The sequence below is a fragment of the Mustela erminea genome, chromosome 9, assembly GCF_009829155.1.
Source record: "Mustela erminea isolate mMusErm1 chromosome 9, mMusErm1.Pri, whole genome shotgun sequence".
NCBI classification, from domain to species: Eukaryota; Metazoa; Chordata; class Mammalia; order Carnivora; family Mustelidae; genus Mustela; species Mustela erminea.
In genome coordinates this window covers 103,157,062-103,179,817 of record NC_045622.1, presented here as the reverse complement: position 1 = coordinate 103,179,817, position 22,756 = coordinate 103,157,062, and the positions used below count along the sequence as shown (strand labels likewise).

The 22,756-nt window shown below is 37.0% G+C and overlaps 2 protein-coding genes and 1 pseudogene across 4 annotated transcripts; all 3 read left to right on the top strand.

Moving 5' to 3' along the window:
• The first annotated feature begins 560 nt into the window (after nucleotides 1-560).
• Nucleotides 561-673, top strand: LOC116600435 (annotated as a pseudogene).
• Nucleotides 674-1,458: 785 nt separating this feature from the next.
• LOC116599467 (membrane-spanning 4-domains subfamily A member 4A-like) lies at nucleotides 1,459-8,295 on the top strand. Its single transcript, XM_032359322.1, has 10 exons — nucleotides 1,459-1,703; nucleotides 2,208-2,334; nucleotides 3,155-3,211; nucleotides 3,549-4,056; nucleotides 4,422-4,635; nucleotides 4,976-5,110; nucleotides 5,291-5,347; nucleotides 5,666-5,794; nucleotides 6,822-6,923; nucleotides 7,520-8,295. Exons 5-10 carry the CDS (start codon nucleotides 4,516-4,518, stop codon nucleotides 7,598-7,600), a joined length of 624 nt encoding a protein of 207 aa, XP_032215213.1. The 5' UTR covers nucleotides 1,459-1,703; nucleotides 2,208-2,334; nucleotides 3,155-3,211; nucleotides 3,549-4,056; nucleotides 4,422-4,515; the 3' UTR covers nucleotides 7,601-8,295.
• LOC116599466 (high affinity immunoglobulin epsilon receptor subunit beta-like) lies at nucleotides 7,528-21,195 on the top strand. Of its 3 annotated transcripts, XM_032359321.1 has the most exons (9): nucleotides 7,528-7,588; nucleotides 10,683-10,758; nucleotides 11,175-11,243; nucleotides 14,169-14,325; nucleotides 14,833-14,964; nucleotides 15,686-15,742; nucleotides 16,367-16,510; nucleotides 19,051-19,152; nucleotides 20,899-21,195. In XM_032359321.1, the coding sequence occupies exons 4-9, from the start codon at nucleotides 14,170-14,172 to the stop codon at nucleotides 21,037-21,039; spliced, it is 732 nt and encodes a 243-aa protein (XP_032215212.1). In that variant the 5' UTR covers nucleotides 7,528-7,588; nucleotides 10,683-10,758; nucleotides 11,175-11,243; nucleotide 14,169; the 3' UTR covers nucleotides 21,040-21,195. The 3 variants fall into 3 exon arrangements, with proteins under 3 accessions (XP_032215212.1, XP_032215211.1, XP_032215210.1); XM_032359320.1 differs by lacking the exon at nucleotides 11,175-11,243; XM_032359319.1 differs by lacking the exons at nucleotides 7,528-7,588; nucleotides 11,175-11,243 and having other exon boundaries at nucleotides 8,632-10,758.
• Nucleotides 21,196-22,756: the final 1,561 nt, after the last annotated feature.

Below are 22,756 nucleotides of genomic sequence, written 5' to 3'. Positions count from 1 at the left end.
ATTGTCCATATTGGTGCATCTTATTAGTTCTGTTTCTCTGGAGGGCCCTGATTAATAAAATAGACCTGTATCATGAAAAGAAATTGAATTCATAATTAAAGGGCTTGTCACGCAGAGAAGATTGGGTGGACAGGGGCAATTCTATCAAACATCCAATGAAGAAATAATACCAATAGTATGCAAACACTTTCTGAAAATCAAAGAGGAAGAAAAACTTCAGAGCTTATTTTTGAGGCAAGCAGTAACCAGGTCTCCCCCCCAAAACCAGATCAAAAATATCATAAGAAAATAAAATACATTTACATGAACTTAGATCCTTACCAATATTAATAAATTAATTAAACCAAGCAACATATTTAAAAAAGTATGTCCTAACCATGCCAGTTTATGCCGGCTGTGCAAGGCTGTTTTACAGCTCTGTGTAAAGGGCAGAAACCATATGGTCCTCCCCATAGGTGGAGAAAAAGTTGTTGAAAGAGGTCAAACTCCTTGCATAACAGAACTTTTCAGCGAATTAAAGAATATGGTACTGAAAATTCTTCCAGTTAAAAGGCAGAACAGGGCTTGCTTCGGCAGCACATATACTAAAATTGGAACAATCTGGAGAAGATTTGCATGACCTCTGCACAAGGAGGACACTCAGGTTTGTGAAGAAAAGGCAAAGCATTCCTTTCAACAGATTTTAAGCACCAGATAACAAGAACAGGAACATCTTGTATAGTTGTAGACAGACACCAGGATAGGAAAAGAACATCTTTTTCCCTATTAGAAGCTTTACTTCACGTTATGACGCCTTGAAGGAAGGCAGGGGTGGTGGTTCAGAGATTCTCCATAATTCATGATGGTAACCATAAGCACCGCAAAAGAACCCAGAGGAATCACAGAGTGGAGGGGATGACAGATTTCTACTTTCTTTCTAAGTTAAAGGATAATTTAGCCAAGACTATAGAACATGCAAAGGCTCCCTTATACTTTTGGAGAATATAATTCCAGAGATGTGGACAAATAACACATTACTCCCATCTTTGGATTTCCTGACATGGGCTCTATAAACATTGTGTGCTATTTTTTCTATTATCATTTGTCAAGGAAGCTAACATGATCGCAGAGGAACCGGTGTTGTTAGCAAAACATATGAAGTATAATTTGGGAGGCAAGAGCGTAAAAACCCCATATCTATGAAAAAATCCCATATTTTCTATTAAAGGTGAGGATTTCTATGGGCAAATTAAGGTTTTATTATAAGTCAAAATATTTCCCCAAACAGTAAGCACGTGTTTCATTAGCGAGGTCTTTGGGGAGTGGTAGGTAAATAGGAATTAAGATTTGCCCTCACACTGAGAAAAGAGTGTGCAAAGCTCTGGCCGTCAAGACTGTGGCTATCTGAAGCGTAGAGATAAATGATTATCTCTGTCAGCATCATGCATTTTACCCCATCGTAGAAACCCATCTGCAAGAAACACAGAGCAAAAAGATGTCTTTTAGGGTGCTGTATCATTATCTCTTCATTCTGTCTTACTGAGCAAAACCGACATATACCAAATTCCCACAGTCTATAGTGCCTGATAGAGACACAGATCATATACTGCCTGCTGCCTTGGGGGAATTTCACTGAAAAGCCTCTGAGACCGATTCTAAGGTACTGGTGTTCCCAGGTCCTGTACAGATATCAAGTTAAGACTGAATGTTGTTTTGGGACAGAGGTATGTATTTTCCTTTTATTCTTATGTACATGGGTATTCCTCTGGCGTATGAGAGGGCATGTCAGTTCCATGCCAGGCCCTAAGACTCATACAAGTTTTCCTGAAATTATTCCATAGGAGGAAACCATAGTCGTAGAATAGTCTTATAAAAACTACTTTTTATAAAACTAGTTATTTGAGAAGGACGTAATTGTCTAAGGGGATTTTTTTTTTCATTAAAAAAATGCTTGATTCTCTAGTAGCAAACTTAATGTTACAATTTTAAAGACCTGTAGAACCATTCCAGATTGTTCTCTGAAACCATCTCAGCCATGTAGTCATTTTCAAAAGACAGAAAAGAATTGGCCTAAAAATCATATACTATCTAGAATTTACAACACAGAGTAGCTTTCTATTAGTCTGTAAGTCTGGCTTGCTAGTATTTTTTAGTGCTGCTTTATTCAATTTAATGTAATGACATTTGACTTTTCTTTTTGTTGTTGTTGTTGTTGTTGTAAATGAAAGAACTTTGATCCAAAAGGAGGATGGTCTTGATCTGGAATCATATTCTTTGCATGATCATTACTTTTGTTGAAAAAAATTATATGGCATTGAGTGGACTCTCAGCTCCAAAGACTGCTTTGTTTATCAGGTATCAATGAAAAAAAATATTTTTTAGGAGGTTGACTTTACCATCATGAAAAGTGAGTTACAGTTTGTTCAGAGAAATGTATTTTTGCTTCAGGTATGACTAATAATAAGGAACAGGATTAAATATTTTTTTAAAAAATACTAAATTAGATAGTAAGGGCAGTATCATACTAATTATAATGTTATCAAGAAATAAGAAAAAATACACATTTATTTCCATACCTAAGGTAAACTCTCTGTTGGTAATAAAAACAGAGATTTTGAGTATGAGAAGGCAGTAACTGTCATTGAAACAAGGGTAGGAATAAAGTCAGAACATCATGAATAATTCTATAGAAAGGGTCACTGGCCTGCATTAAGCAAATTCAACATTTAAATACGAGCTTTTAAATGTGCATGATTTTTTCCACGCCATTTTCCATTTGAAAGTAATTACCACTGACCCTTGAACAACACAGGGGTGTTCTGGGCACCCTCCCCCCAAGAGTAGAAAATCTGATATAACTTTGGACTCCCCCAAAACTTAACTGTTAATAGCCCAGTGTTGACTGGAAGCCCTACCAGGAACATGAAGAGTCAATTAACACATACATTTTATGTTACAAGTATTGTATACTATATTCTTACAATAAAGCAAACTAAGGAAAAGAAAATGTTACTGAGAAAATCATAACGAAGAGAAAACACATTTTTAGTACCGTACTATCATACTGTAAAAATCCACATAATAAGTGGACTTGCAAGGTTCAAAACTGTGTTGTTCAAGGTTCAACTGTATAATATTTCCTTTCCTTTCCTTTTTGTTTGGTCAATCTCCTCAGAATAAAAGCCTTTAACTTCTGTAGAAGAACCATCAGATTTTACAGAACTTAATAAAGGTAGGTAGAAGAAATATTTGTTTTATTGCTGTTCTTTTAATATATTTTCTGATAAATTTGAACATACCTGTACACCATACAGCTAGAAATTTTTACAGTTCTATAGGAAAAATGAAATTCTAGCTCCATGGACTCTACCAAGTTTCCTATGATTTCACTTCAATGAGAAATGTACATGAAACAGAGTATCCATTGTCATCATGATGAAGACAAAAAAGGCTATATATTTTTTGTTTATACTCAGGATGGTCCATGTGTTCAAATAAAAAAAGATTTCTTGCTGTTAGAGAAGAAAAGCACTCCTAATATGTGGGTATTTTGCTTAACGTATCTGTAGGCAGATCATGAGTAGAAAAACAAGGGTTTGAAGGCTCAGGCAGATGTGGTACCAAGCCACCTACCCAGCTATGCCAGTGCAAAGATGTGTGGCGAGTTGTGTGCAGTTTGTTTGATGAGTCAGTTGTGTGTAGTTCCTGTGGTGAGCTAGTCAGGGGTATCAAGAGGGAGCAAACTCTGAGTCTAAGAGCACGCATGTTACATTGTCACTTGTTGAGTCAAATGCTGTTAGTTCTTTAACTTCAGAAGGAGCCTGAATCTGGAGACAGAACAAAAATAACTATGCCAGATAACTACCTAGGAACAGAAGTGTAAATGAAAGAATTCTACACAGCAAAACACAGAAACAAAGTAACAAATACTTTGTTGTCTCTCCATGGGGCAGGAATACCAGGACTAGAGGGCAATATTAATTTTCAGCTGCATGGCCAAGATGGTCAACATTATTTCAAGACAAAAAGATGAATAAGACACATGCACTAAGGCTCAGATCCTCGGCTTCCTATAATGTAAGTCTACATTCCTTACATAGCCTTTCCGGAACTCAAGATAAGAGAGAATATGCCATTTGGACCTGCTTGAAGTACATTGCTAAATAATAAATATTAGCTTTCCCACTCTTAAGCCTGGTGGTGGGTATTATGGAGGGCGAGTATTGCATGGAGCACTGGGTTTGGTGCATAAACAATGAATTTTGGAACACTGAAAAGAAATAAAATAAAAGAAAATGAAAAAAAAAAAGAATTGAAACAATTACATGGCCTAATTTCTCACATTTAGCACAGTACCTACCTTTTACTTTGAAATATTTGTGGACACTAACTATGGCATGGAACCAAAGACACTAATCCTTTTACCTGATCTTTCTGGCCAGCGCATGCCAGGCATCTGTTGTGACTCAACACCGCCTGTGACTCAGTATCACAACCCACAGGCTGTGAAGACCCACAGCATCAAGGGGCATAACTATGGATCCTCAACAAAGAGATCAAGCCATTCACCAGGGCCAGTCTGGACCAATGCCTTTCCCTCAGGAGGCACAGAGCAACTTGCAGAATTTTTTAAAGGGGCAGCCAGTTATTTTTGGGGTAAGTACAACGAAAGTTCTCTAGGGATTTTGAGGTGGCTCATATTCCCCTAAATTTGCTCTGGATCAAATCAATATGATGACCTGAGAGGAGAATTTGGAGTGTTTGCAATAATTCCCAAATCAAGAGAAAAATAGGACTTTCGAGTAAGAAAACACATACGCCATTTAGCCAAATCACCAAACTGTTTTATGTTCAGGAACACTGAATGAAAATTTAAGCACAGGTCATGGAATTCTCCAAATTAAAGAAATGCTGAATTGTTTACAACCTCCAAATGTGGGACAAATAGTTCTAAAGCTTATTCCTCCTAACTCAGAGGCATTTTCTCATTTTCTAGGTGAGCCAAATCATGATTGGCCTAATAAATATTTACCTGTGGATTATGGTAAAAGTCTTCCTTTCATTCTATGAACAATATCTAGTCCCAGGGAACACTGTATATGACTTCATTTTCCTTTGGGGAGCAATTTTTGTAAGTAAATTGGAATCACTTTGATTTCTGTATTACTTAGGATATATGTAAAATCCTTAATAGTTATCATTTATAAGCACAAAATTCAGGGAGAAGTATTGAGAAGTATTTGGTGTCAGGAAAAAAGATTATAGAATGATGTATTCACAGACTAACTCATTGAACTTTAACATTTTACAGTTAATCATATCCGGAACTGTGTCCATTGTGTCTGGAAAGAAGACAACAAAACAGATGGTACATTTATCTACAGTTTCAGAAAATTAAGACAGGCATAACATAGACCAACCTTTGTCTCCAGAATGATCAAGCTGTCTCCAATTCCCAGGTTCCTCTTTGTCTTGAGTTGAGATCCCAGAATGATTCTTTCCCTATTCCCCACAGGTCATGTTGTCTCCGTCCAGCTCTGATGAGAAATTACCCAGTAGCAAATAGCAACCCTGTGCACAAGTTTTATGAATTTCAATTTTACTTGAATTTTAAATAAAATGCACACATATGTACAATCACTTGCCAGGTTCAAGCATAGAAGAACAGGTTCTGATTCTTTTTCAGATCTGTGGCAGCATTGGAGTAAACACTGTGGCAGCTGTATCAACAGGATTATCACTAATAGTCCTTACACTCAGAATAACCCTAACCTATTTCTTCTTCTTAAACATATCAGCTCATTATTTCATAACTGTAAGTATTGACAGATCTAGTGGGAAAAAAATTCTTGGTACTTATCCATATATATATGAAATTCCTTGCAGACGTCTTTCTCATCACAAGTGGGCAATCCGGCACTGCTTAAAACTGACAAATCACAGGGCGCCTGGGTGGCTCAGTGGGTTAAGCCGCTGCCTTCGGCTCAGGTCATGATCTCAGGGTCCTGGGATCAAGGCCCGCATCGGGCTCTCTGCTCAGCAGGGAGCCTGCTTCCCTCTCTCTCTCTCTGCCTGCCTCTCCATCTACTTGTGATTTCTCTCTGTCAAATAAATAAATAAAATCTTTAAAAAAAAAAAAAAAAAATTAAAAAAAAAAAAAAAAAAAAAAAAACTGACAAATCACTTGAAGAAAAAGGTCAGGGCCTCGACCCTGAACGAGTAAATATCTTTGAACTATAAATTATTGGTGATGTTAGGACTTAAGTACATCAGGTGAGCTAAATAAAACCCTTATTTGAGATGAGATCAGAATGGTTGCCAATGAACTCACTCAATGATTATAATTGCTATCTTTATTAAGGTAAAGAGAAATCTAGATGTTTAGTCCATTCAGCATAATGATAGACAAAGTCCAGGATCCTTTCTAGAAAGTATCTGTTTAATAAAACCGACACTAAGCTCCTTGATTATATGGTGAAAATTACAGTGGAATGTAAAGGGATCCTAAAACATTTTAATTTTTAGACACCTCAATAAAGCATGGCTTGAAAATGTGCAGGCTCTTTACCAATTGGTTATGTCGAGAAAAAAAATGGTTAACAGAATCTCACTTCTTCCATGTGAAAATTATAAATGAATGAAATTGCAAATTTGGGGGCCTATAAATTAGCGTAATTATGTGTGTCTCTGCCAAGATTTTATCTGAAGGTGGCCAGAATGGGATATTTTACTGCCATTGACAATCTGTCAATTAGTTATGAAGGAGAACCTGCAGGGTCAATGGCAGGAGTTCCCTCGCTCAGTCCTTCCGTCTTTCCTCCCTGCGTGATTTTAATTTGCAGGGGATTTTGTTTATGAAGCTTGCCCTCATCATCTTGGGATTCATCATCTCGCTGTTGCTGTCTGCATTTGGATGCAGTGCTGTCTGCTGTGATATGACCTCAGTGAGTGTCTGTGATCCAGAGGACCCAGAATGCCTTCTAGGATATCCTTTGCCACTTTTACATTTACCTCTTCTTTTTTTTTGTTTTTTTTTTTGGAAACTTTAACAAACTTCATATTTTATTTTTGAATTTTTAAAATTTATTATTATTTTTTTAATTTTTTTAAATTTTTTTCAGCATGGACTCTGAAAAACAATCTGAGGGGTTTGAAGTGGCGGGGGGGGGGGTGGGAGGTTGGGGGAACCAGGTGGTGGGTATTAGAGAGGGCACGGATTGCATGGAGCACTGGGTACGGTGCAAAAATAATGAATACATTTACCTCTTTAAGTTTTACTCAACCGTTCAAAGCATACAAAACATCCAAGACCCTCTGTCAGGTTAGGAGCCCCTCACAATTGTTTTGCTACTAGCAGCCACATGTGTAAAATTAGACTGGGTACTAGCGGAAGGTTGCTTGGCTGGATGTAGATGTTCATGTCAGAAAGAGAAGAGGGTCCCCAAGGAGCATCCGTGCATTAGGAGAACTGGGGTCATGGGCAAGTATAATGTCATAACATATCATGAAATATCATCTACTGTGTGTTCTTCCTCCACAGGTGGTTGTCGACTTATCCTCCAATGAACGTGGACTTCCCATAGCTGCTCTTTATCCTGACTATGATGAGGTGGCTTTCTAACCCACTTAGTTATTTGATATATCAACTTTTGAAGTATTCCTGGATTTACTCTCAATGTATTATTGAAAGTAAATTAATAATCAGGCAGTAAACAGAGCCTTCAGTGTTCTGAAGGGGAGAAAAAGTCACAGATTGGCTGATGTTGACTCTGCTATGGTCTCCTGCTCTATCCCCAGTCATGATTCCATTGAGAAATGATAAATGAAGCATATGATTCATCAGCATCAACAATAGCATCATCTCACACCCTCCATAATAGGAAAAAATGGAATAAATGGAAAGGTTGTAGGTACTCTGGGACTCTGGTGTGGTGTGGAGGGTATGTACCAGAACCGCCGACCTACACAATTTCTGAGAAGCCATTTGCTTCAGACTATAATTTTAACCCTATACTGGGGCTGTACAGTAAGCCAGCTGTGTAGACCATGCTGCTACTGACCCTTTCCCTAAAGAGTACAAATTTCCATGAAATAAAAGAATTAAAATAAGCCCTGCTCTTATCCCCTCACGTTAAAGGAGTCATCATTTCCTATTATTACTTCCATCTGTGCCATGAAGATTTTACATCACAAAGTCAGTTATAGCCCTTTAACCTCAGGACCCTATAAAACTATTCCAATGAGTAAAGATGTTTTAAAACAGGAAAATACGGGGGGTGCCTGGGGTAGCTCAGTTGGCTAAGCAGCTGCCTTCAGCTCAGGTCATGATCCTAGGATCCTGGGATGGAGCCTGGGATCAGCAGGGAACCTGCTTCTCCCTCTTCCTCGGCCCCTCCTCCCTTCCCCCACTTGGTGCGCTCTCTCCTTGCACTGTCTCTCATTCTTTCAAATAAATGAATATAAAATATTTTTTAAAGGAAAATACACACACTTTCTGTGCACAGGTTCTGTTTTTTCTTTTTTCTTTTCTTTTTAAAGATTTTATTTATTTATTTCACAGACAGATATCACAAGTAGGCAGAGAGGCAGGCAGAGAGAGAGAGGAAGGGAAGCAGGCTCCCCACTGAGCAAGGAGCCCCATACGGGGCTTGATCCCAGGACCCTGGGATCATGACCCAAGCTGAAGGCAGAGGCTTAACCCAGGAGGCCACCCAGGAGCCCCAGTTCTGCTTTTTCTTAGTCTCCTTTGCTTCATAGATCCTGATGCAGCCTGAAATAACCCCCAAACTACTTGACGAGGGAACAGTCATCATCACGTTTTGACTTTTTTGAAAGGCCTGGAACACTGTCAGTTTGTAATTATGTAGTCAAAAGACACAGGTGGCCTCTCTCACATGTGTAACCAAAACTTAAGGAGGTACTGGGAGATGGCTTAATGCAATCCTGCCCGTACCATCTGCAATAGAACCAGAAACTGGCAATCGGTATGATTCTGTGTGATTCTGTATGTTTCTGACTTAACTCTTGTCACAGTTTGATAGCATGCTGTCAACTACAATATATTAATTGGCACTTAACACTGTCTTAGACACTAGACTCTGGCCTCTGGGAACAAAAATAATGTGGAAAATGCATTTCATTGTGGCCTAACAAATTAAACTCCATCTCTTATTTTAATGCTTTTTTTCAGAAAGCAAAGTCTACTATACTCTACTATACTGGATTTTTAAAAAAGATTCTTTGGGATTTTCCACATGTACTATTATATCTTCAATAGGGACATTTATATTTCTTAATTTCCAAGCTGTAGGTCTTTTGTTCTTTTCTTGCCGTGTTACGTTGGCTGTGACTTCCGGTAGATGTTGAACAGGAGTGGGGAGGCAGACACAGGAGTATTGGGGGACAGGGGAGTACATTCAGTAGGTCACTATTGGGTATGTTGTAACTGTAGGTTTTTGTATATGGCTTTTTTCAGATAATAGGAATTCCCATCTATTCCTAGTTTTTTGAGTTTTTTCTTTATCATGAATAAATAAGTTTTGTCAAATATATTTTCTGTATGTTGAGAAGATCATATGGGCTTTCGTATTTATTCTGTCAATATGGTGAATTGTATACATTGATTTTTTTTTAAACCAGTGTTGCTTTCTTGAAATAAACCCCATCAATTGTGGTGTATTATCCTTTGATATACTTTTGTATTTGATTTGATAAGATTTTGTTAATGATTTTTGCATCTATATTGAAAGTTATTTCTATGTGTTTCTTATGATATATTTGTCTTATTTTGGTATTAGAGTAATGCTGACCTCATAAAATAGAAGGGATTATGCTGAATTACTTTTTTCCTTAAGTATTTGGTAGAAATAGCCAGTGATATGGCTAACCTGGAGGAGTTGGTTTTGTTATTATCATTGTAATGGTTTTGCCTATACATTAGATTTCTTTCATAGATATTAAACTATTGAGGTCATCTATTTTTGAGTCAGTGTTCATAATTTGTGTCTTTCAGGTAATTCCATTTCCTTCCAGATGTTAAATTTATTTCATAAATATGTTCACAGTGTTTCTTTATTTCCTTTTAACATCTCTGCATTGTGCAGTGATATCCCTTCTTTTATTCCTTACATTGATAGCTTTTGTCTTCTATCTTTTTCCCTTGGTCATTCTCAATTAAGTTTAATACACTTTGTTGATTTTTATTGTAATATCATCTTAATACAGTTATTTGTTAATACTTTGTTTGGCATACATGAGCCTGATCATTGAGTTGGTAGATAATAGGTAGATAGATATTCCTGAAATTTAACTATCATTGGAAATATTTTTATTTTTGTTTTGTTTATATTTATTTTATTTTAGTGATGTTATAGTTAATAAGGTACTAAAGCAAAGACCATATTGGTTGAAAATATGAATTTCCTAGAAATTTCTCTGAAGGAAATAATTTTATTTAGTGAGTTAAAAGAACAAATACAGTCTTTGTCAGATTAATAGAAAGAGAATGTATGGAAATAAAACTATCAGTTAGTATTGAGGATTATGTTATAATGCTTTTGATTTTGTGGAACAAAACTTTATGTATATCAACTTTGTCTGAAAACATCAGAACTGCTTATCAGGAGTTCTAGGTGTGGAAATACAGCAAATGAGGAAACGCAGAGATCAAAACATAAATTTTCCTCCCCCACACATTGGTATAGTCCTTGATAGTCACAGAAGAGGCATAAGCTTAAGAAGACTCCAAGCTCCCACATCCCTGCGGTGGAACAAACCTAGGTAGGTAGAACTTTTTTTTTTTTTTTTTTCCATTATCCAGAGCACCAGAATGTACTTTTGACTATGTTCTGAGAGGCACAGTTGTAGAACCTGACAGACACACTGGACAGAATGTGGGCTCAAAGCAGAGACAGTCCTTCCTTTCTTTCCGTTATTGGTAGATACTCAGTGCCGAATATTTCAGGAAATTTTTTTTTTTTTTTTTAGATAATGCAGAAAGTTTCAGTGACTTAGACACATTTGATCTTGTCTTCATTCCTGCTTTCTGACTTTCTGATTATGCATCAGCGGATAGATGGTAAGGCTCAGCATTAAGAAGGAAGTTTGTCTCCAGTCCTATTTTCTAACAGACCCAATTTATGATACAGGGGAATAACTTGGTTAGAATTGTGACATTGAAACTTTTTTGTTTACAGTCTGCAAGTGCAATTCACAATGTCAAGTCTGGACGTGGTGAGCCAGCTAAGTTCACAATAGTATTCTTGGTGAGAATCATGAGAGTTTTATAACTAATTTTGTAGAGGTAGAATAAAGAGGATTAGGTGGTTTTGAAGCTATGTTAACTTATAAAGGGTAGTAGGGCTTTGAAGTTAATATTTAAGTTGAGCGCAGTGTGGTAAACAAGGCTAATGTTTGTACTGTGGAGTAACCAAGAAATACTTCAGTGTCCTTCTCTAACTTGGCACCAGGTGAAAAAGCAGCATTTGTTAGAAAGAGGATGACTGTAAGTGTGAAAATCCTTCTCAAAATATTGAACAGTTGGGGCATCTGGGTGGTTCAATTGGTTAAGAAACTGCCTTCGGCTCAGGTCATGATCCCGGGGTTCTGGGCCTGAGTCCCTCATCAGGCTCCTTGCTCAGTGGAGAGCCTGCTTCTCCCTTTCTCTTTGCCTGCCATTCCCCCTGCTTGTGTGCTCCCTCTATCCCTCTGTCAAATAAATAAAGGAAATCTTTTAAAAAAGATATTGAACAGTTGGATGGTAGCTTAAAAAGGAAAGTCTGAATGACATGCTTAAGATTTGATAGACTATTACAGTATATAATAACATATCTGTAATAAAAAATCATTAAAGTGAATTGGAGTGAGTAAAGTAAATATTATGGTCAATATTTTGAACCCAAAATACATATTTGTTGAGTGAACGGATGAGTAAATAATGACATTTGCAGTGAGGAGTGACAGGAGATACCTTTTTGGAATCAACAGTTCATTTCCCCCCAACATAGTTACTCTGAAATTTATGGCTTTCAAACACTCAAAGCTGTTATGTGTGGGCTTCAGGAGGCTAAATAAGGGGATGTGTTATTCTGCGCCAGGCTTTATCTGAAAAACAGATTCTTACTTATCAGACCTCTGTCTCTTTGGTCCCACATCTGTAAATATGTCTGTGAATTTGGGTAAGTTATTTACCATCTGTAGATATAGGAGTCACATTTTAAGAAAATATAATAACAAACATAACAAATAGCATGGAGGACATGGGGAGTTATAGAGGAGAAGGGAGTGGAGGGAAATTGGAAGGGGAGGTGAACCATGAGAGACTATGGACTCTGAAAAACAATCTGAGGGTTATGAACGGGCAGGGGATGGGTGGTTGGGGGAACCAGGTGGTGGGTATTAGAGAGGGCACGGATTGCATGGAGCGCTGGGTGTGGTGCAAAAATAATGAATACTGTTATGCTGAAAATAAATAAAAAATAAATAAATAAATTTAAAAATATAATAACTAATTGATAAGATACTCTTTATTTATGAAATATTAATGGACAAGACTCATCCACTAAAGAAATAGAAAAAAAAAAACGTTCTTGTTAGCACTTCTAGTTGTGATCACATAAGATAAATTCCTTGTTTCAACTGCTTAATTGAGAGCAACTACTGGGACTAGAAAAATTGAATACTTAGGATTAATTTTAAGTGTCCCGTAAGCGTCCCATGTCATGATATTTTAATCTTTTCACTAGAACTGCAAAGAAATTTACACATACAAACATAAATGGGAACAGTGCACACTGCTACCTCTTTTTTTTTTTTTTTAAGAAATGTGGCATGGATCTTAAGAGTCAGAAACTATGTTTTCACTTTGATCCAGGAATTTTATACATAAGAAGTTATATGAAGGGTCTAATTCCATATAATTAACATAATGGGAAGAGAAAACTTAAGAAGAAATTGTATAAAGTATTATCAAAATTAAGTGAAAACGTAATAGGGAGAGTGATAGAATTCATAAATACCAATGCAATAAGGAATAAAGTCTACCCTTATTTTCCAAACTTAATTTAATGTTAACAAATATTCATAAAATTTATATAGTAGAAGATGATAAAGAAATAACAAGCTAATATTTTCAGGAAAAAATGGTTAAAGGTGAGTTAGTTTTCAAGGGTGACCATTCTGGGGTTTGCTCTACCATGGAAATCCATCATTGTTTTTGACAACAAGTGCCAAGGTGCATCCTAACTCCTTAAGAAGATAATTGAGAATTTTCGTCACATTTATTACATCTCTGATGGTACTAGGAAAATTGGATGCATCATTTCTAGGACCACACCTATTAGGCATAAGCATGATTATATTTTATGTTGACAAACCTGGGGCTTCAACTAAATATAGCATTCATTGTCACAGAGAAATTAAAGGTAAGGTGACTTTTATATAATGTATTACCAGGTATCTCCAATTTTCCTAGCATAATTATGGATACTACTTTAATTCTCTTTCATTCTTAAAACTAACTTGGATTGGATGATAAATTACATGACACAATTAATTAAATTCAAGGGAAATGTCTTTAATTCAGATCTACTTGGCTTTATTTTTTTAAGGTTTTATTTATTTGTGTAAGAAAGAAAGAGCACAACCAGGGGGAGCAGCAGGCAGAGGGAGAAGCAGGCTTCCTGCTGAGCAAGGAGCTTAACTTTGTCCCAGAACCCTGGGATCATGACCTGAGCCAAACGAAGGCAGATACCCAACCAACTGAGGCACCCTCTATTGGCCTCTAAATCCCAGATTATTTTCACTTCAGCATGGATATATCACATAGATATATCACAACTCCCATGATGGGTACTTTCTTACAAGTCTGTGGCCACACGCAACTTTAAAAAAACAAAGACAAAAACAATAGCATTCCTTAATCTGGGAGGATATCTTACAGTTACATAGATTTTGATATTCAACCTCTGTCATCTCTCTCCTTAATTTACACTGTTGTTTATCACATGAGTGATATGAGTCAGCAGCAGAGACATATGAACATCACTTGGCCAGTGACTTCTCTTCATATATGATAAAGACCTCAGATTTAAAAAAAAGCCCAGTATCTACTTCCATTACAATAAGATTAACAGTATTTGGCATATGATGGTGCATCTCTGCCGCTAATAACAGATGACCATCTATTACAGAATGAACAAAACTTTGGCTTCTGATAGGATGCCTGTGGACATTCCTCCAAACCAAAACCAAAGTACCCTATTGGGAAAGACAGAAATATCTAGTACCCTGAAATATCTACTAGGCAAACTGCAGAAATTCCTGAAGGAGAATCTAGAAGCACTGGGGGTAAGTAAGTAAACCACTAATAAAGAATTTTAAACCAGAAGAAACTGGGGGATATATTGGGGGAGAAGGATTATTCTGACTAATTAAGTGGTTGGGGTAGAGGCCCTAGGTTATTACCTGTATCAACCATTCTGTGGGGTGGAAGAAAGACACTTTGATGAAAAGCAAGGGGCCATGTTTACATGGGCATGGGAGGGGTGCATTAAGAGGAGACTATAAAAGTGCTAAGCTCTTGGGTGAGCCTCATTGTGACTGTATCTTATTAAAGAAAGTTGACCCATATGGACTGGCCTCTGGGGGGGGGGGGGGGACAAACCACTCTCCAGGATCTGACTCTTCTTAGCAGATCTTTAAAAAGATTCAAGGGTGTCAATCCTATGGATGACCATGATATTTGGACCAAGTGATTCTCTCCTGAAAAATGCTCACCATTATCTTTAAAACAGATTGTGTTTGTTTTGTTAATTTCAATGGTTGGTAATTTGGTTTGTTTTGTGTCTTATCCAGGTGGCTCAGATTATGATTGGTGTGAAATGCTTCTTTTATGGGATAATTGGATTTCTTCCTCCTAATTCTGAAATGCACAGAATCATTTTCTTCTCAATTTACACAGGCTTCTCCTTCTGGGGGGCATTGTCTGTGAGTATCTCACATCCCAAATTATAATTAATCCATCATTTATTCATTTATTCATCAACTCAACACACAACTTGTATGGCATCTTGCCAATTCTAGGACACTAGCAACAGTACTTAGTGAAGACTGAATTTCCAACCTGAACTTTAATATACTTCCCAATGAAACAGTGCCCTGAAATTCTATTCATTGCTCTATAGTATGAAGCTATTCAGTATAATCTTGATGTTTTGCTTGAGGAGAAAATCCTGTGTTTGACACATGGAAAAAGTGTCTCTGAAATGTAATAATATTTGAATCAGAGAAGATGCTGGGGTTAGGGATGTGGTACTCTTCTTAAGTCATAACGCTTCTTGGCCAAATACATTGATAAAAATGCCATTAATCTGAGCTCACGTTCTCCCTTTTCTGCACCCCAATTATAGTTACTCTACTTATTTTATTTCCTCCACATTGAATAAGTGATTTTCCCTCTAGTTTTTAATGTCTACTTCTCTTATTTAGCTAAAGGAATTCTACTGGTCATAAGAATTAAAGTGTACCTATGTTACTTTAATTGTGTTGTCTCACTTTAACTGGGTCTGCTAGCCTCCAACTTCTGAAGGGATGGCCTGGGAGGTGGGGGGCACTAGATTAGAAGAGAGATAAGAATCTGACAATGGGGTGGGAGGGCGAGTTGGAAGAAGCTGCTACCGTCCAGACACTTTTCTTATTTTATAAACAGTTTATCGTTTCTGGAATTCTGACTGTTGTGTCTGCCAAGAAGCAAACAAAATCACTGGTAAGCTAACAAGTTTTCCATTTGTCATTCAGGGAGAAAATGAGAACTTATATAACATTCTGACTTTCCCATGTGAATCCCAGTCACACAAGGGATTCATCGTTTTGTAGACATTTCATCATGTAACTGTCCATTTGGCCCAATGAATCATGTGATCATCTTACTGCTAGAAACAGACAAGTGGGATCTTCTGGGATTTTAGAAATTCCGATCCCCATATCTTGTCACCATAAGAAGAAATAGTAAAGTTTTATCTAGCCATTAAAGCCTTTATTAATGGTCTGCGGTAGGGCAATGTTAAAAAAGAAAAAATCCTGGCTTAGGCTTGAGCAAGGCAGACTTTTATTTTTGGTGGAGGGAGGAACTAATACAAGGTCAGAAACTAGAGATGTTAAAATGTCCCTGATGTTTTTATCCTATCCATGGCATGTGTTGAAGGAAGATTAATCCTCTCCTATTTTTCTTCTCCCGATTGTGATTGCCATTGAACTGAACTGATGATACAGGGATGATGAATGCTTCTAGATCCCAGAGGGTTAAGTTAAGTCAGATTTCTCCTTATAGGATCTGGAAACCCCTGGTCTTTAAATTATAAACTAGTAATTTCCCTTTTTTCTTTTTCAGCTGAGAGGGAATCTAGGTGCTAACACTCTTAGCACCTTGGTCTCCTTTGTTGGGATCTGTATTCTGTCACTCAATTTAACAAAAAATGGCCACTATGATTGCAAGAAGGAAACTCTCTGTTTGGGCATCAAACCAGTTGCAACTGTAAGTACCATCCTCCTGAATTCTGGGAAGACTGAATGCTTATCTGAGAATGTTGAAGATGAGATATGATCATTGGTATATTCAGGAACATGACAAAATTCTTGCTTGCAGTTTCCTTCCAAATGCCTCTCTACTGGTGTCACATTTAGAAAGAGAAAAAAAACTATTTCTTTACAACAGCAAAGAGCCCCAAATTCTGTGAGCTAAATTTTGAGAAAAAATGGTGAAGAAATAAAATGATATTAAAATCTGAGTCAAAATTTGCAAAGATTAATAATAATAGGCATAATAATAGACACATACATGTGCTAGGCCTTAACACAAACTTGTCCTAATATTCTGCAAAGAAGTTTTAGAGAGAAAAGTAAAGCAGCTTTCCTTTGGTCACATTGAACAGCTCAATAAGGGGGCGCCTGGATGGCTCAGTTGGTTAAGCATCTGCCTTCAGCTCAAATCAAGATCCCAGGGTCCTGAGATCAAGCCCTGCGTCTGGCTACCTGCTCAGTGGGGAAACTGCTTCTCTCTGCTGCTCCCCCTGCTGTGCTGTCTCTGTGTCAAGCAAATAAACTCCTTAAAAAAAAATCTGAGTAAAAGATTAGGGTAATTTTTATTTTATCCATTATTATTTTTTAATTATTTCCTATCTTAATGTTCATTACTGTTAGGAATTTAAAAATAAATACTACAATGAATACTGTTTTTCTGAAAATAAATAAATTAATTAAAAAAAATAAAATAAAAATAAAAATAAATACTACCTAAAGCTACATGGGAATGCAAGTTGGTGCACCCACTTTGGAGAACAGTATGGAGATTCCTCAAGAAATTAAAAATAGAGCTTCCCTATGACCCTGCCATTGCACTACTGGGTATTTACCCCAAAGATACAGATGTAGTGAAAAGAAGGGCCATCTGTACCCCAATGTTTATAGCAGCAATGGCCACGGTTGCCAAACTGTGGAAAGAACCAAGATGCCCTTCAACGGATGAATGGATAAGGAAGATGTAGTCCATCTACACTATGGAGTATTATGCCTCCCTCAAAAAGGATGAATAGCCAACTTTTGTATCAACATGAACAGGACTGGAAGAGATTATGCTGAGTGAAATAAGTCAAGCAGAGAGAGTCAATTATCATATGGTTTCACTTATTTGTGGAGCATAACAAATATCATGGAGGACACGGGGAGATGGAGAGGAGAAGGGAGTTGAGGGAAATTGGAAGGGGAGGTGAACCATGAGAGACTATGGACTCTGAAAAACAATCTGGGGGTTTTGAAGGGGCGGGGGGGGGTGGGAGATTGGGGGAACCAGGTGGTGGGTATTAGAGAGGGCATGGATTGCATGGAGCACTGAGTATGGTGCAAAAACAAAGAATACTGTTACGCTGAAAAGAAATAAAAAATTTTTTAAAAAAGCTACATGGAGAATGAACATTTATCCTGACTTGCCACTAGAGAAGATCCTTTTTTGCAATAAAGCCATGTGAAAGTAATGGAGATGAATGGTCTGAGGCAGAGGAGAAGAAACCAAGAACACTAGAGTATTGGAAGACACGTTTCACTTATTAGGAAAATGACAAAAAAAAAAAATCACACCTTAGAGTGTATTCTAAATTTAGGAAACTTTCTAGTTTTTTGTTTGTTTGTTTTTTAAAGATTTTATTTATTTATTTGACAGAGAGAGAGAGATCACAAGTAGGCAGAGAGGCAGGCAGAGAGAGAGGGGGAAGCAGGCTCCCTGCTGAGCAGAGAGCCGGATGTAGAGCTCCATCTAAGGACCCTGGGATCATGACCTGAGCTGAAGGCAGAGGCTTTAATGCACTGAGCCACCCAGGTGCCCCAAACTTTCTGGTTTTAATTAGAACTAAATCTAATGGAAAACTAGAAAATTTTAATACCTCACTGGGGAGATCTGAACCCCTGCCATTTCTGCCATTTGTATTGAGAAGTCAGCTTTGTAAGCATTGCCAACATTTCTGATATCTATGACAGACTAATAATAACTTCAGTAATAGTATAACTAATAACCCACCGCTACCACCAACAGTAATAATAATAATAAGCGGAATAATCATTGCGAATTCTGCAATGTCTTCAAGTTTAACGTCGCATCTTGTATTAGTATATTCAAGAATATTGACTGTCATCTCCAGCTCCTGTTTTTCTACAGCAGCACATACATTTCTTTTTTTTAAAAGATTTTATTTATTTGACAGAGAGAAAGAGAGAGATCACAAGTAGGCAGAGAGGCAGGCAGAGAGAGAGGGAGAAGCAGGTTCCTTGCTTAGCAGAGAGCCTAATGTGGGGCTCGATCCCAGGACCCTGAGATCATGACTTGAGCCAAAGGCAGAGACTTAACCCACTGAGCCACCAGGCGCCCAGCACAAATATTTCTGAGTTCAGATCCAACCTCATGCCACAATTTTGTATAATATAACGTGTTCCCTTTTGAGGGTCTGACATGGGACTCTGAAATAAAACTTTCCAAGCTATCATCAGGGTGGAAGGTAATGCATGACATTTTATTTTCTTTAACAGGAACTTGTGATTGTCCTAATTATCCTAACTTGTCTGCAAATTTTAATTTCACTTCCTCTCTCCATGCTCAACTATAATGTGAATGACAAGGATATTCACTGGGTAAGTGCAGTTCTTGGAAGAATGAGGATGATTTCAACTATTTCATTAAATGACGTTGGCAGTGCCTTATTTTTTTTTTTAAGATTTTTATTTATTTATTTGAGAGAGAGAGTGAGCATGAGAGGGGAGAAGGTCAGAGGGACAAGCAGACTCCCCATGGAGCTGGGAGCCCGATGCGGGACTCGATCCTGGGACTCCGGGATCATGACCTGAGCCGAAGGCAGTCGCTTAACAAACTGAGCCACCCAGGCGCCCCGCCTTATTTTTTTTTTAACCTTTGGTAAAATGAACAAAAATAAAACTATAAATGATTCTATGGATGACCTGAGAGTTACTAGCTGTGTGTTGAGCACACTTGGAAAACACAGTGTATAGTCCTCTAGTCCGTATAGAAATTCTCACCCTTGGGTATATACCCAAGAATTTTAACATCCATTCATCCATACCTCCATCCTTCCATCACCCATTAATTTACTATATGAACTATACTCTTTAGTGTTATGAATACATAAAGTATCTATCCTAATAATAAAATCAAGGTATAATTAATTTAAAACCTGAAGGAGATAAAGTACATTATTACGGGTGTATACAATTGAAAATACAATATGCTAAGAAACACAAATATAGCTAGAATTTTATCTTTTATTATCACATGTAACAAATATGGGTAATACAGAATTAGTAGCATATTTTCCCCAACCTCATCACCTACTTCTTTTGTGTGTTGAAATTATTGCCACAGATTTGTGTCAGTTAGAGTTAATTCAAACAAAATGGAAAGGTTTATAGCATCAAAACTTCCCTCATTTCAAGTATGTGACATTTATCATAAGCATTGGATTCCATCATTCAAAGGTCTGGTTAAGCAAGTCTGAATTCCTCAGGGCAGTCTGTCAGGAAAGGAAGACCATGGGATGGACCCATCCATGGGCATGGCAAAAGGTGTCACCCATGCTTAGAATTTCTTCTCTTCCACCTTTTTTGTAAACAAGAAGAAACAGGGGCTTTATCTTCAATGCTTTGTAAATCTCCTCGGTTTATTATCCAAGTTTACCATTTACTAGTTATGCTTTCCACATAACTGTCAGAGAACATTCTCTTAAACTTCTGCTGCTGCACCACAAGACTGTCTCTCCAGTTTCCAGTAATGTGTTCCTCACTTCTTTCTGAGCCACACTGATAGTCTTTATTTCGAAAAACAAACATTTGAGGTATTTTAGGCTTTCTCTATACTGTTCCTCAAAGTTTTGTTCCTCAAAGTTTTGTTATTGAAAATTTTTCTCCTCAAAATTTTCCTCAAACTTGCTTCATCCTACTGTCTAATTCCAAAGCCACTCCTGTAAGCTAGGTATTTGTTTACAAATCCTAGATATACTTACAGTAATAATATTGTATTGTTCCCCCATTTCCAGTACCAAAATACATAATAATTTTGTGTTGTTGCCTGAAAAATTGGATTATATTATTGGTTTTTTTTAAAGATTTTTATTTATTTATTTGTCAGACAGAGATCACAAGCAGGCAGAAAGGCAGGCAGAGAGAGAGGAGGGGAAGCAGGCTCCCTGCTGAGCAGAGAGCCTGATGTGGGGCTCGAACTCAGGACCCTGGAATCATGACCTGAGCTGAAAGCAGAGGCTTTAACCCACTGAGCCACCCAGGCACCCTGGATTATATTATTCTTAATGGCTTATTTTATAGACTTTACAGATAATTCTTTGGCCTTTTTTTTTTTTTTTTTTACAGATCTCTATATTGTTTCGCCGGAAAACACCTTCTGAAAGTATTTACGAAGAAGTGTTCCCTCAAACTTCAATCAATCAAGAACTTCAATGTAAGAAAGAAACAACTTCACGTTATCCTGCAGATACTAACAAACAAACATGAGGCTGCATTTTTGTATTCTGGAACCACAGTAATAGCAAGAAGCTCATACTGGGACCACTGAGGCAGAAATACACACATGTGAGGCTACAACTGTGTGGGTCAGAGTCATAAAGATAGCAACTGGCATTTATAATAATAAGAATTTGGTTGTCACCACCTTTTGTTGTTGTTGTTTGTTTATTATGGTTGGATGTCATCACAGGCTAGGTTTATACACTATTAAAAAACTTAACCTAGAAATATTGATGGCTTAACACATCAGAAGTTCATTTACTTCCTATTTTACATGTTCATTATTATTTGGCTATATACTTTAGACCCAAACTAATATGGGTTCTAGCAAATAGAATAATATCTAAAAAAGTCTTTTTTTTTTAATTTTGCCAAGGTAGGGAAAGAAAAAGTTATAAATCAGACCTTTGGCAATTAGATACTTTGGTCTGAAAGAAGCATGTGTCACTTTTTGCCACAGCCCATTAAACAGTTGTCTTCCTAGCACTATATGGGAAACAGGAAATGTAGGGTGATGTAAAGTTCTGAAGTTTAATATTTGATGAAAACAATGAAGGAAACGTAGAGTTTCCTGAACTAATTGTGAAAATACTTTGCATGTTTGGTCCCTCACTTTTACACTCTGGGCTTTGGGTCTGTATCTTCTTTATCTCTCAAATGGACTAGCTTGAGCTGATTCAGTTTAGACTGGGATATCCATCGAAGAAAATAGTAAATATAGTCAAAAATACTTTTGACTATATCAAATACTATAAGTTATAGTATTTCATTAATTTAGTGTTAGGTTAATTAACTATACTGCAGCACTCTAAGTACATCAAGCTTTTCTGATGGTATTTTACATAAATAAGCTCATATATAAAAGCTTGTGTTGTTTAATTGGCCTGCTGACAAAGTGTTACCCCATTCCTCCTGAATAAAAGAACCAAAAGTCTTCAAAGTCCAGTAAAATTAATACTATGTCTCATGATATCAAACAATTCCATTTCTCTTCTACACAATACAATAACCACTAGACACATATGGCAATTTAAGTTTAAAGTATTTAAAATAAAAAAAAAGATCTCAAGTCTATTTTCTTAGTTTTAGTAAACATATTCTAAGTGCTCAATGGTAACTTGTGGCTGGTCCAAAATATTTGAGGAGAAAGATGGAGAAAACTTAGAAGAAAGATGGACAAATATATTATTATATTTGGAGACCTCAACGCTTCTTCTACAGTAACTAATATACCAACCAGGCAGAGAAGCAGTAAGGGTATGGACCTGAGCAGCAGTATCAATCAGGTTGATCTAACTGACAGTTACAGACTTTTCCATCCAACAACAGCACATTTCTCTCAAAATTACAAGAAATATTTACCAGTTGGTTACTTCATGTGTTGAAACACAACTCAACAAATTTAAAAGAATATAAATGTTCCCAGATAATAACAGAATTGTGGCAAGTAGAAATTCAAAATATTTGGAAATTAAACAACATACTTCTAAATAGTCCACAGGGTCACAGAATAGTTTTTAAAATGTGTAAAAATTGTGAGGTTTCTTTTGGAATAGAAAAAAAAGGTGGGGGTGAGCCTGGCAGTGGGTATTAAGGGGGGCACGTATTGCATAGAGCACTGGGTGTGGTGCATAAACAACAAATCTTGGAACAGTGAAAAAATAAAATAAAATTACAAAAAATTTGTGGCGTTTCTTTTACCCTT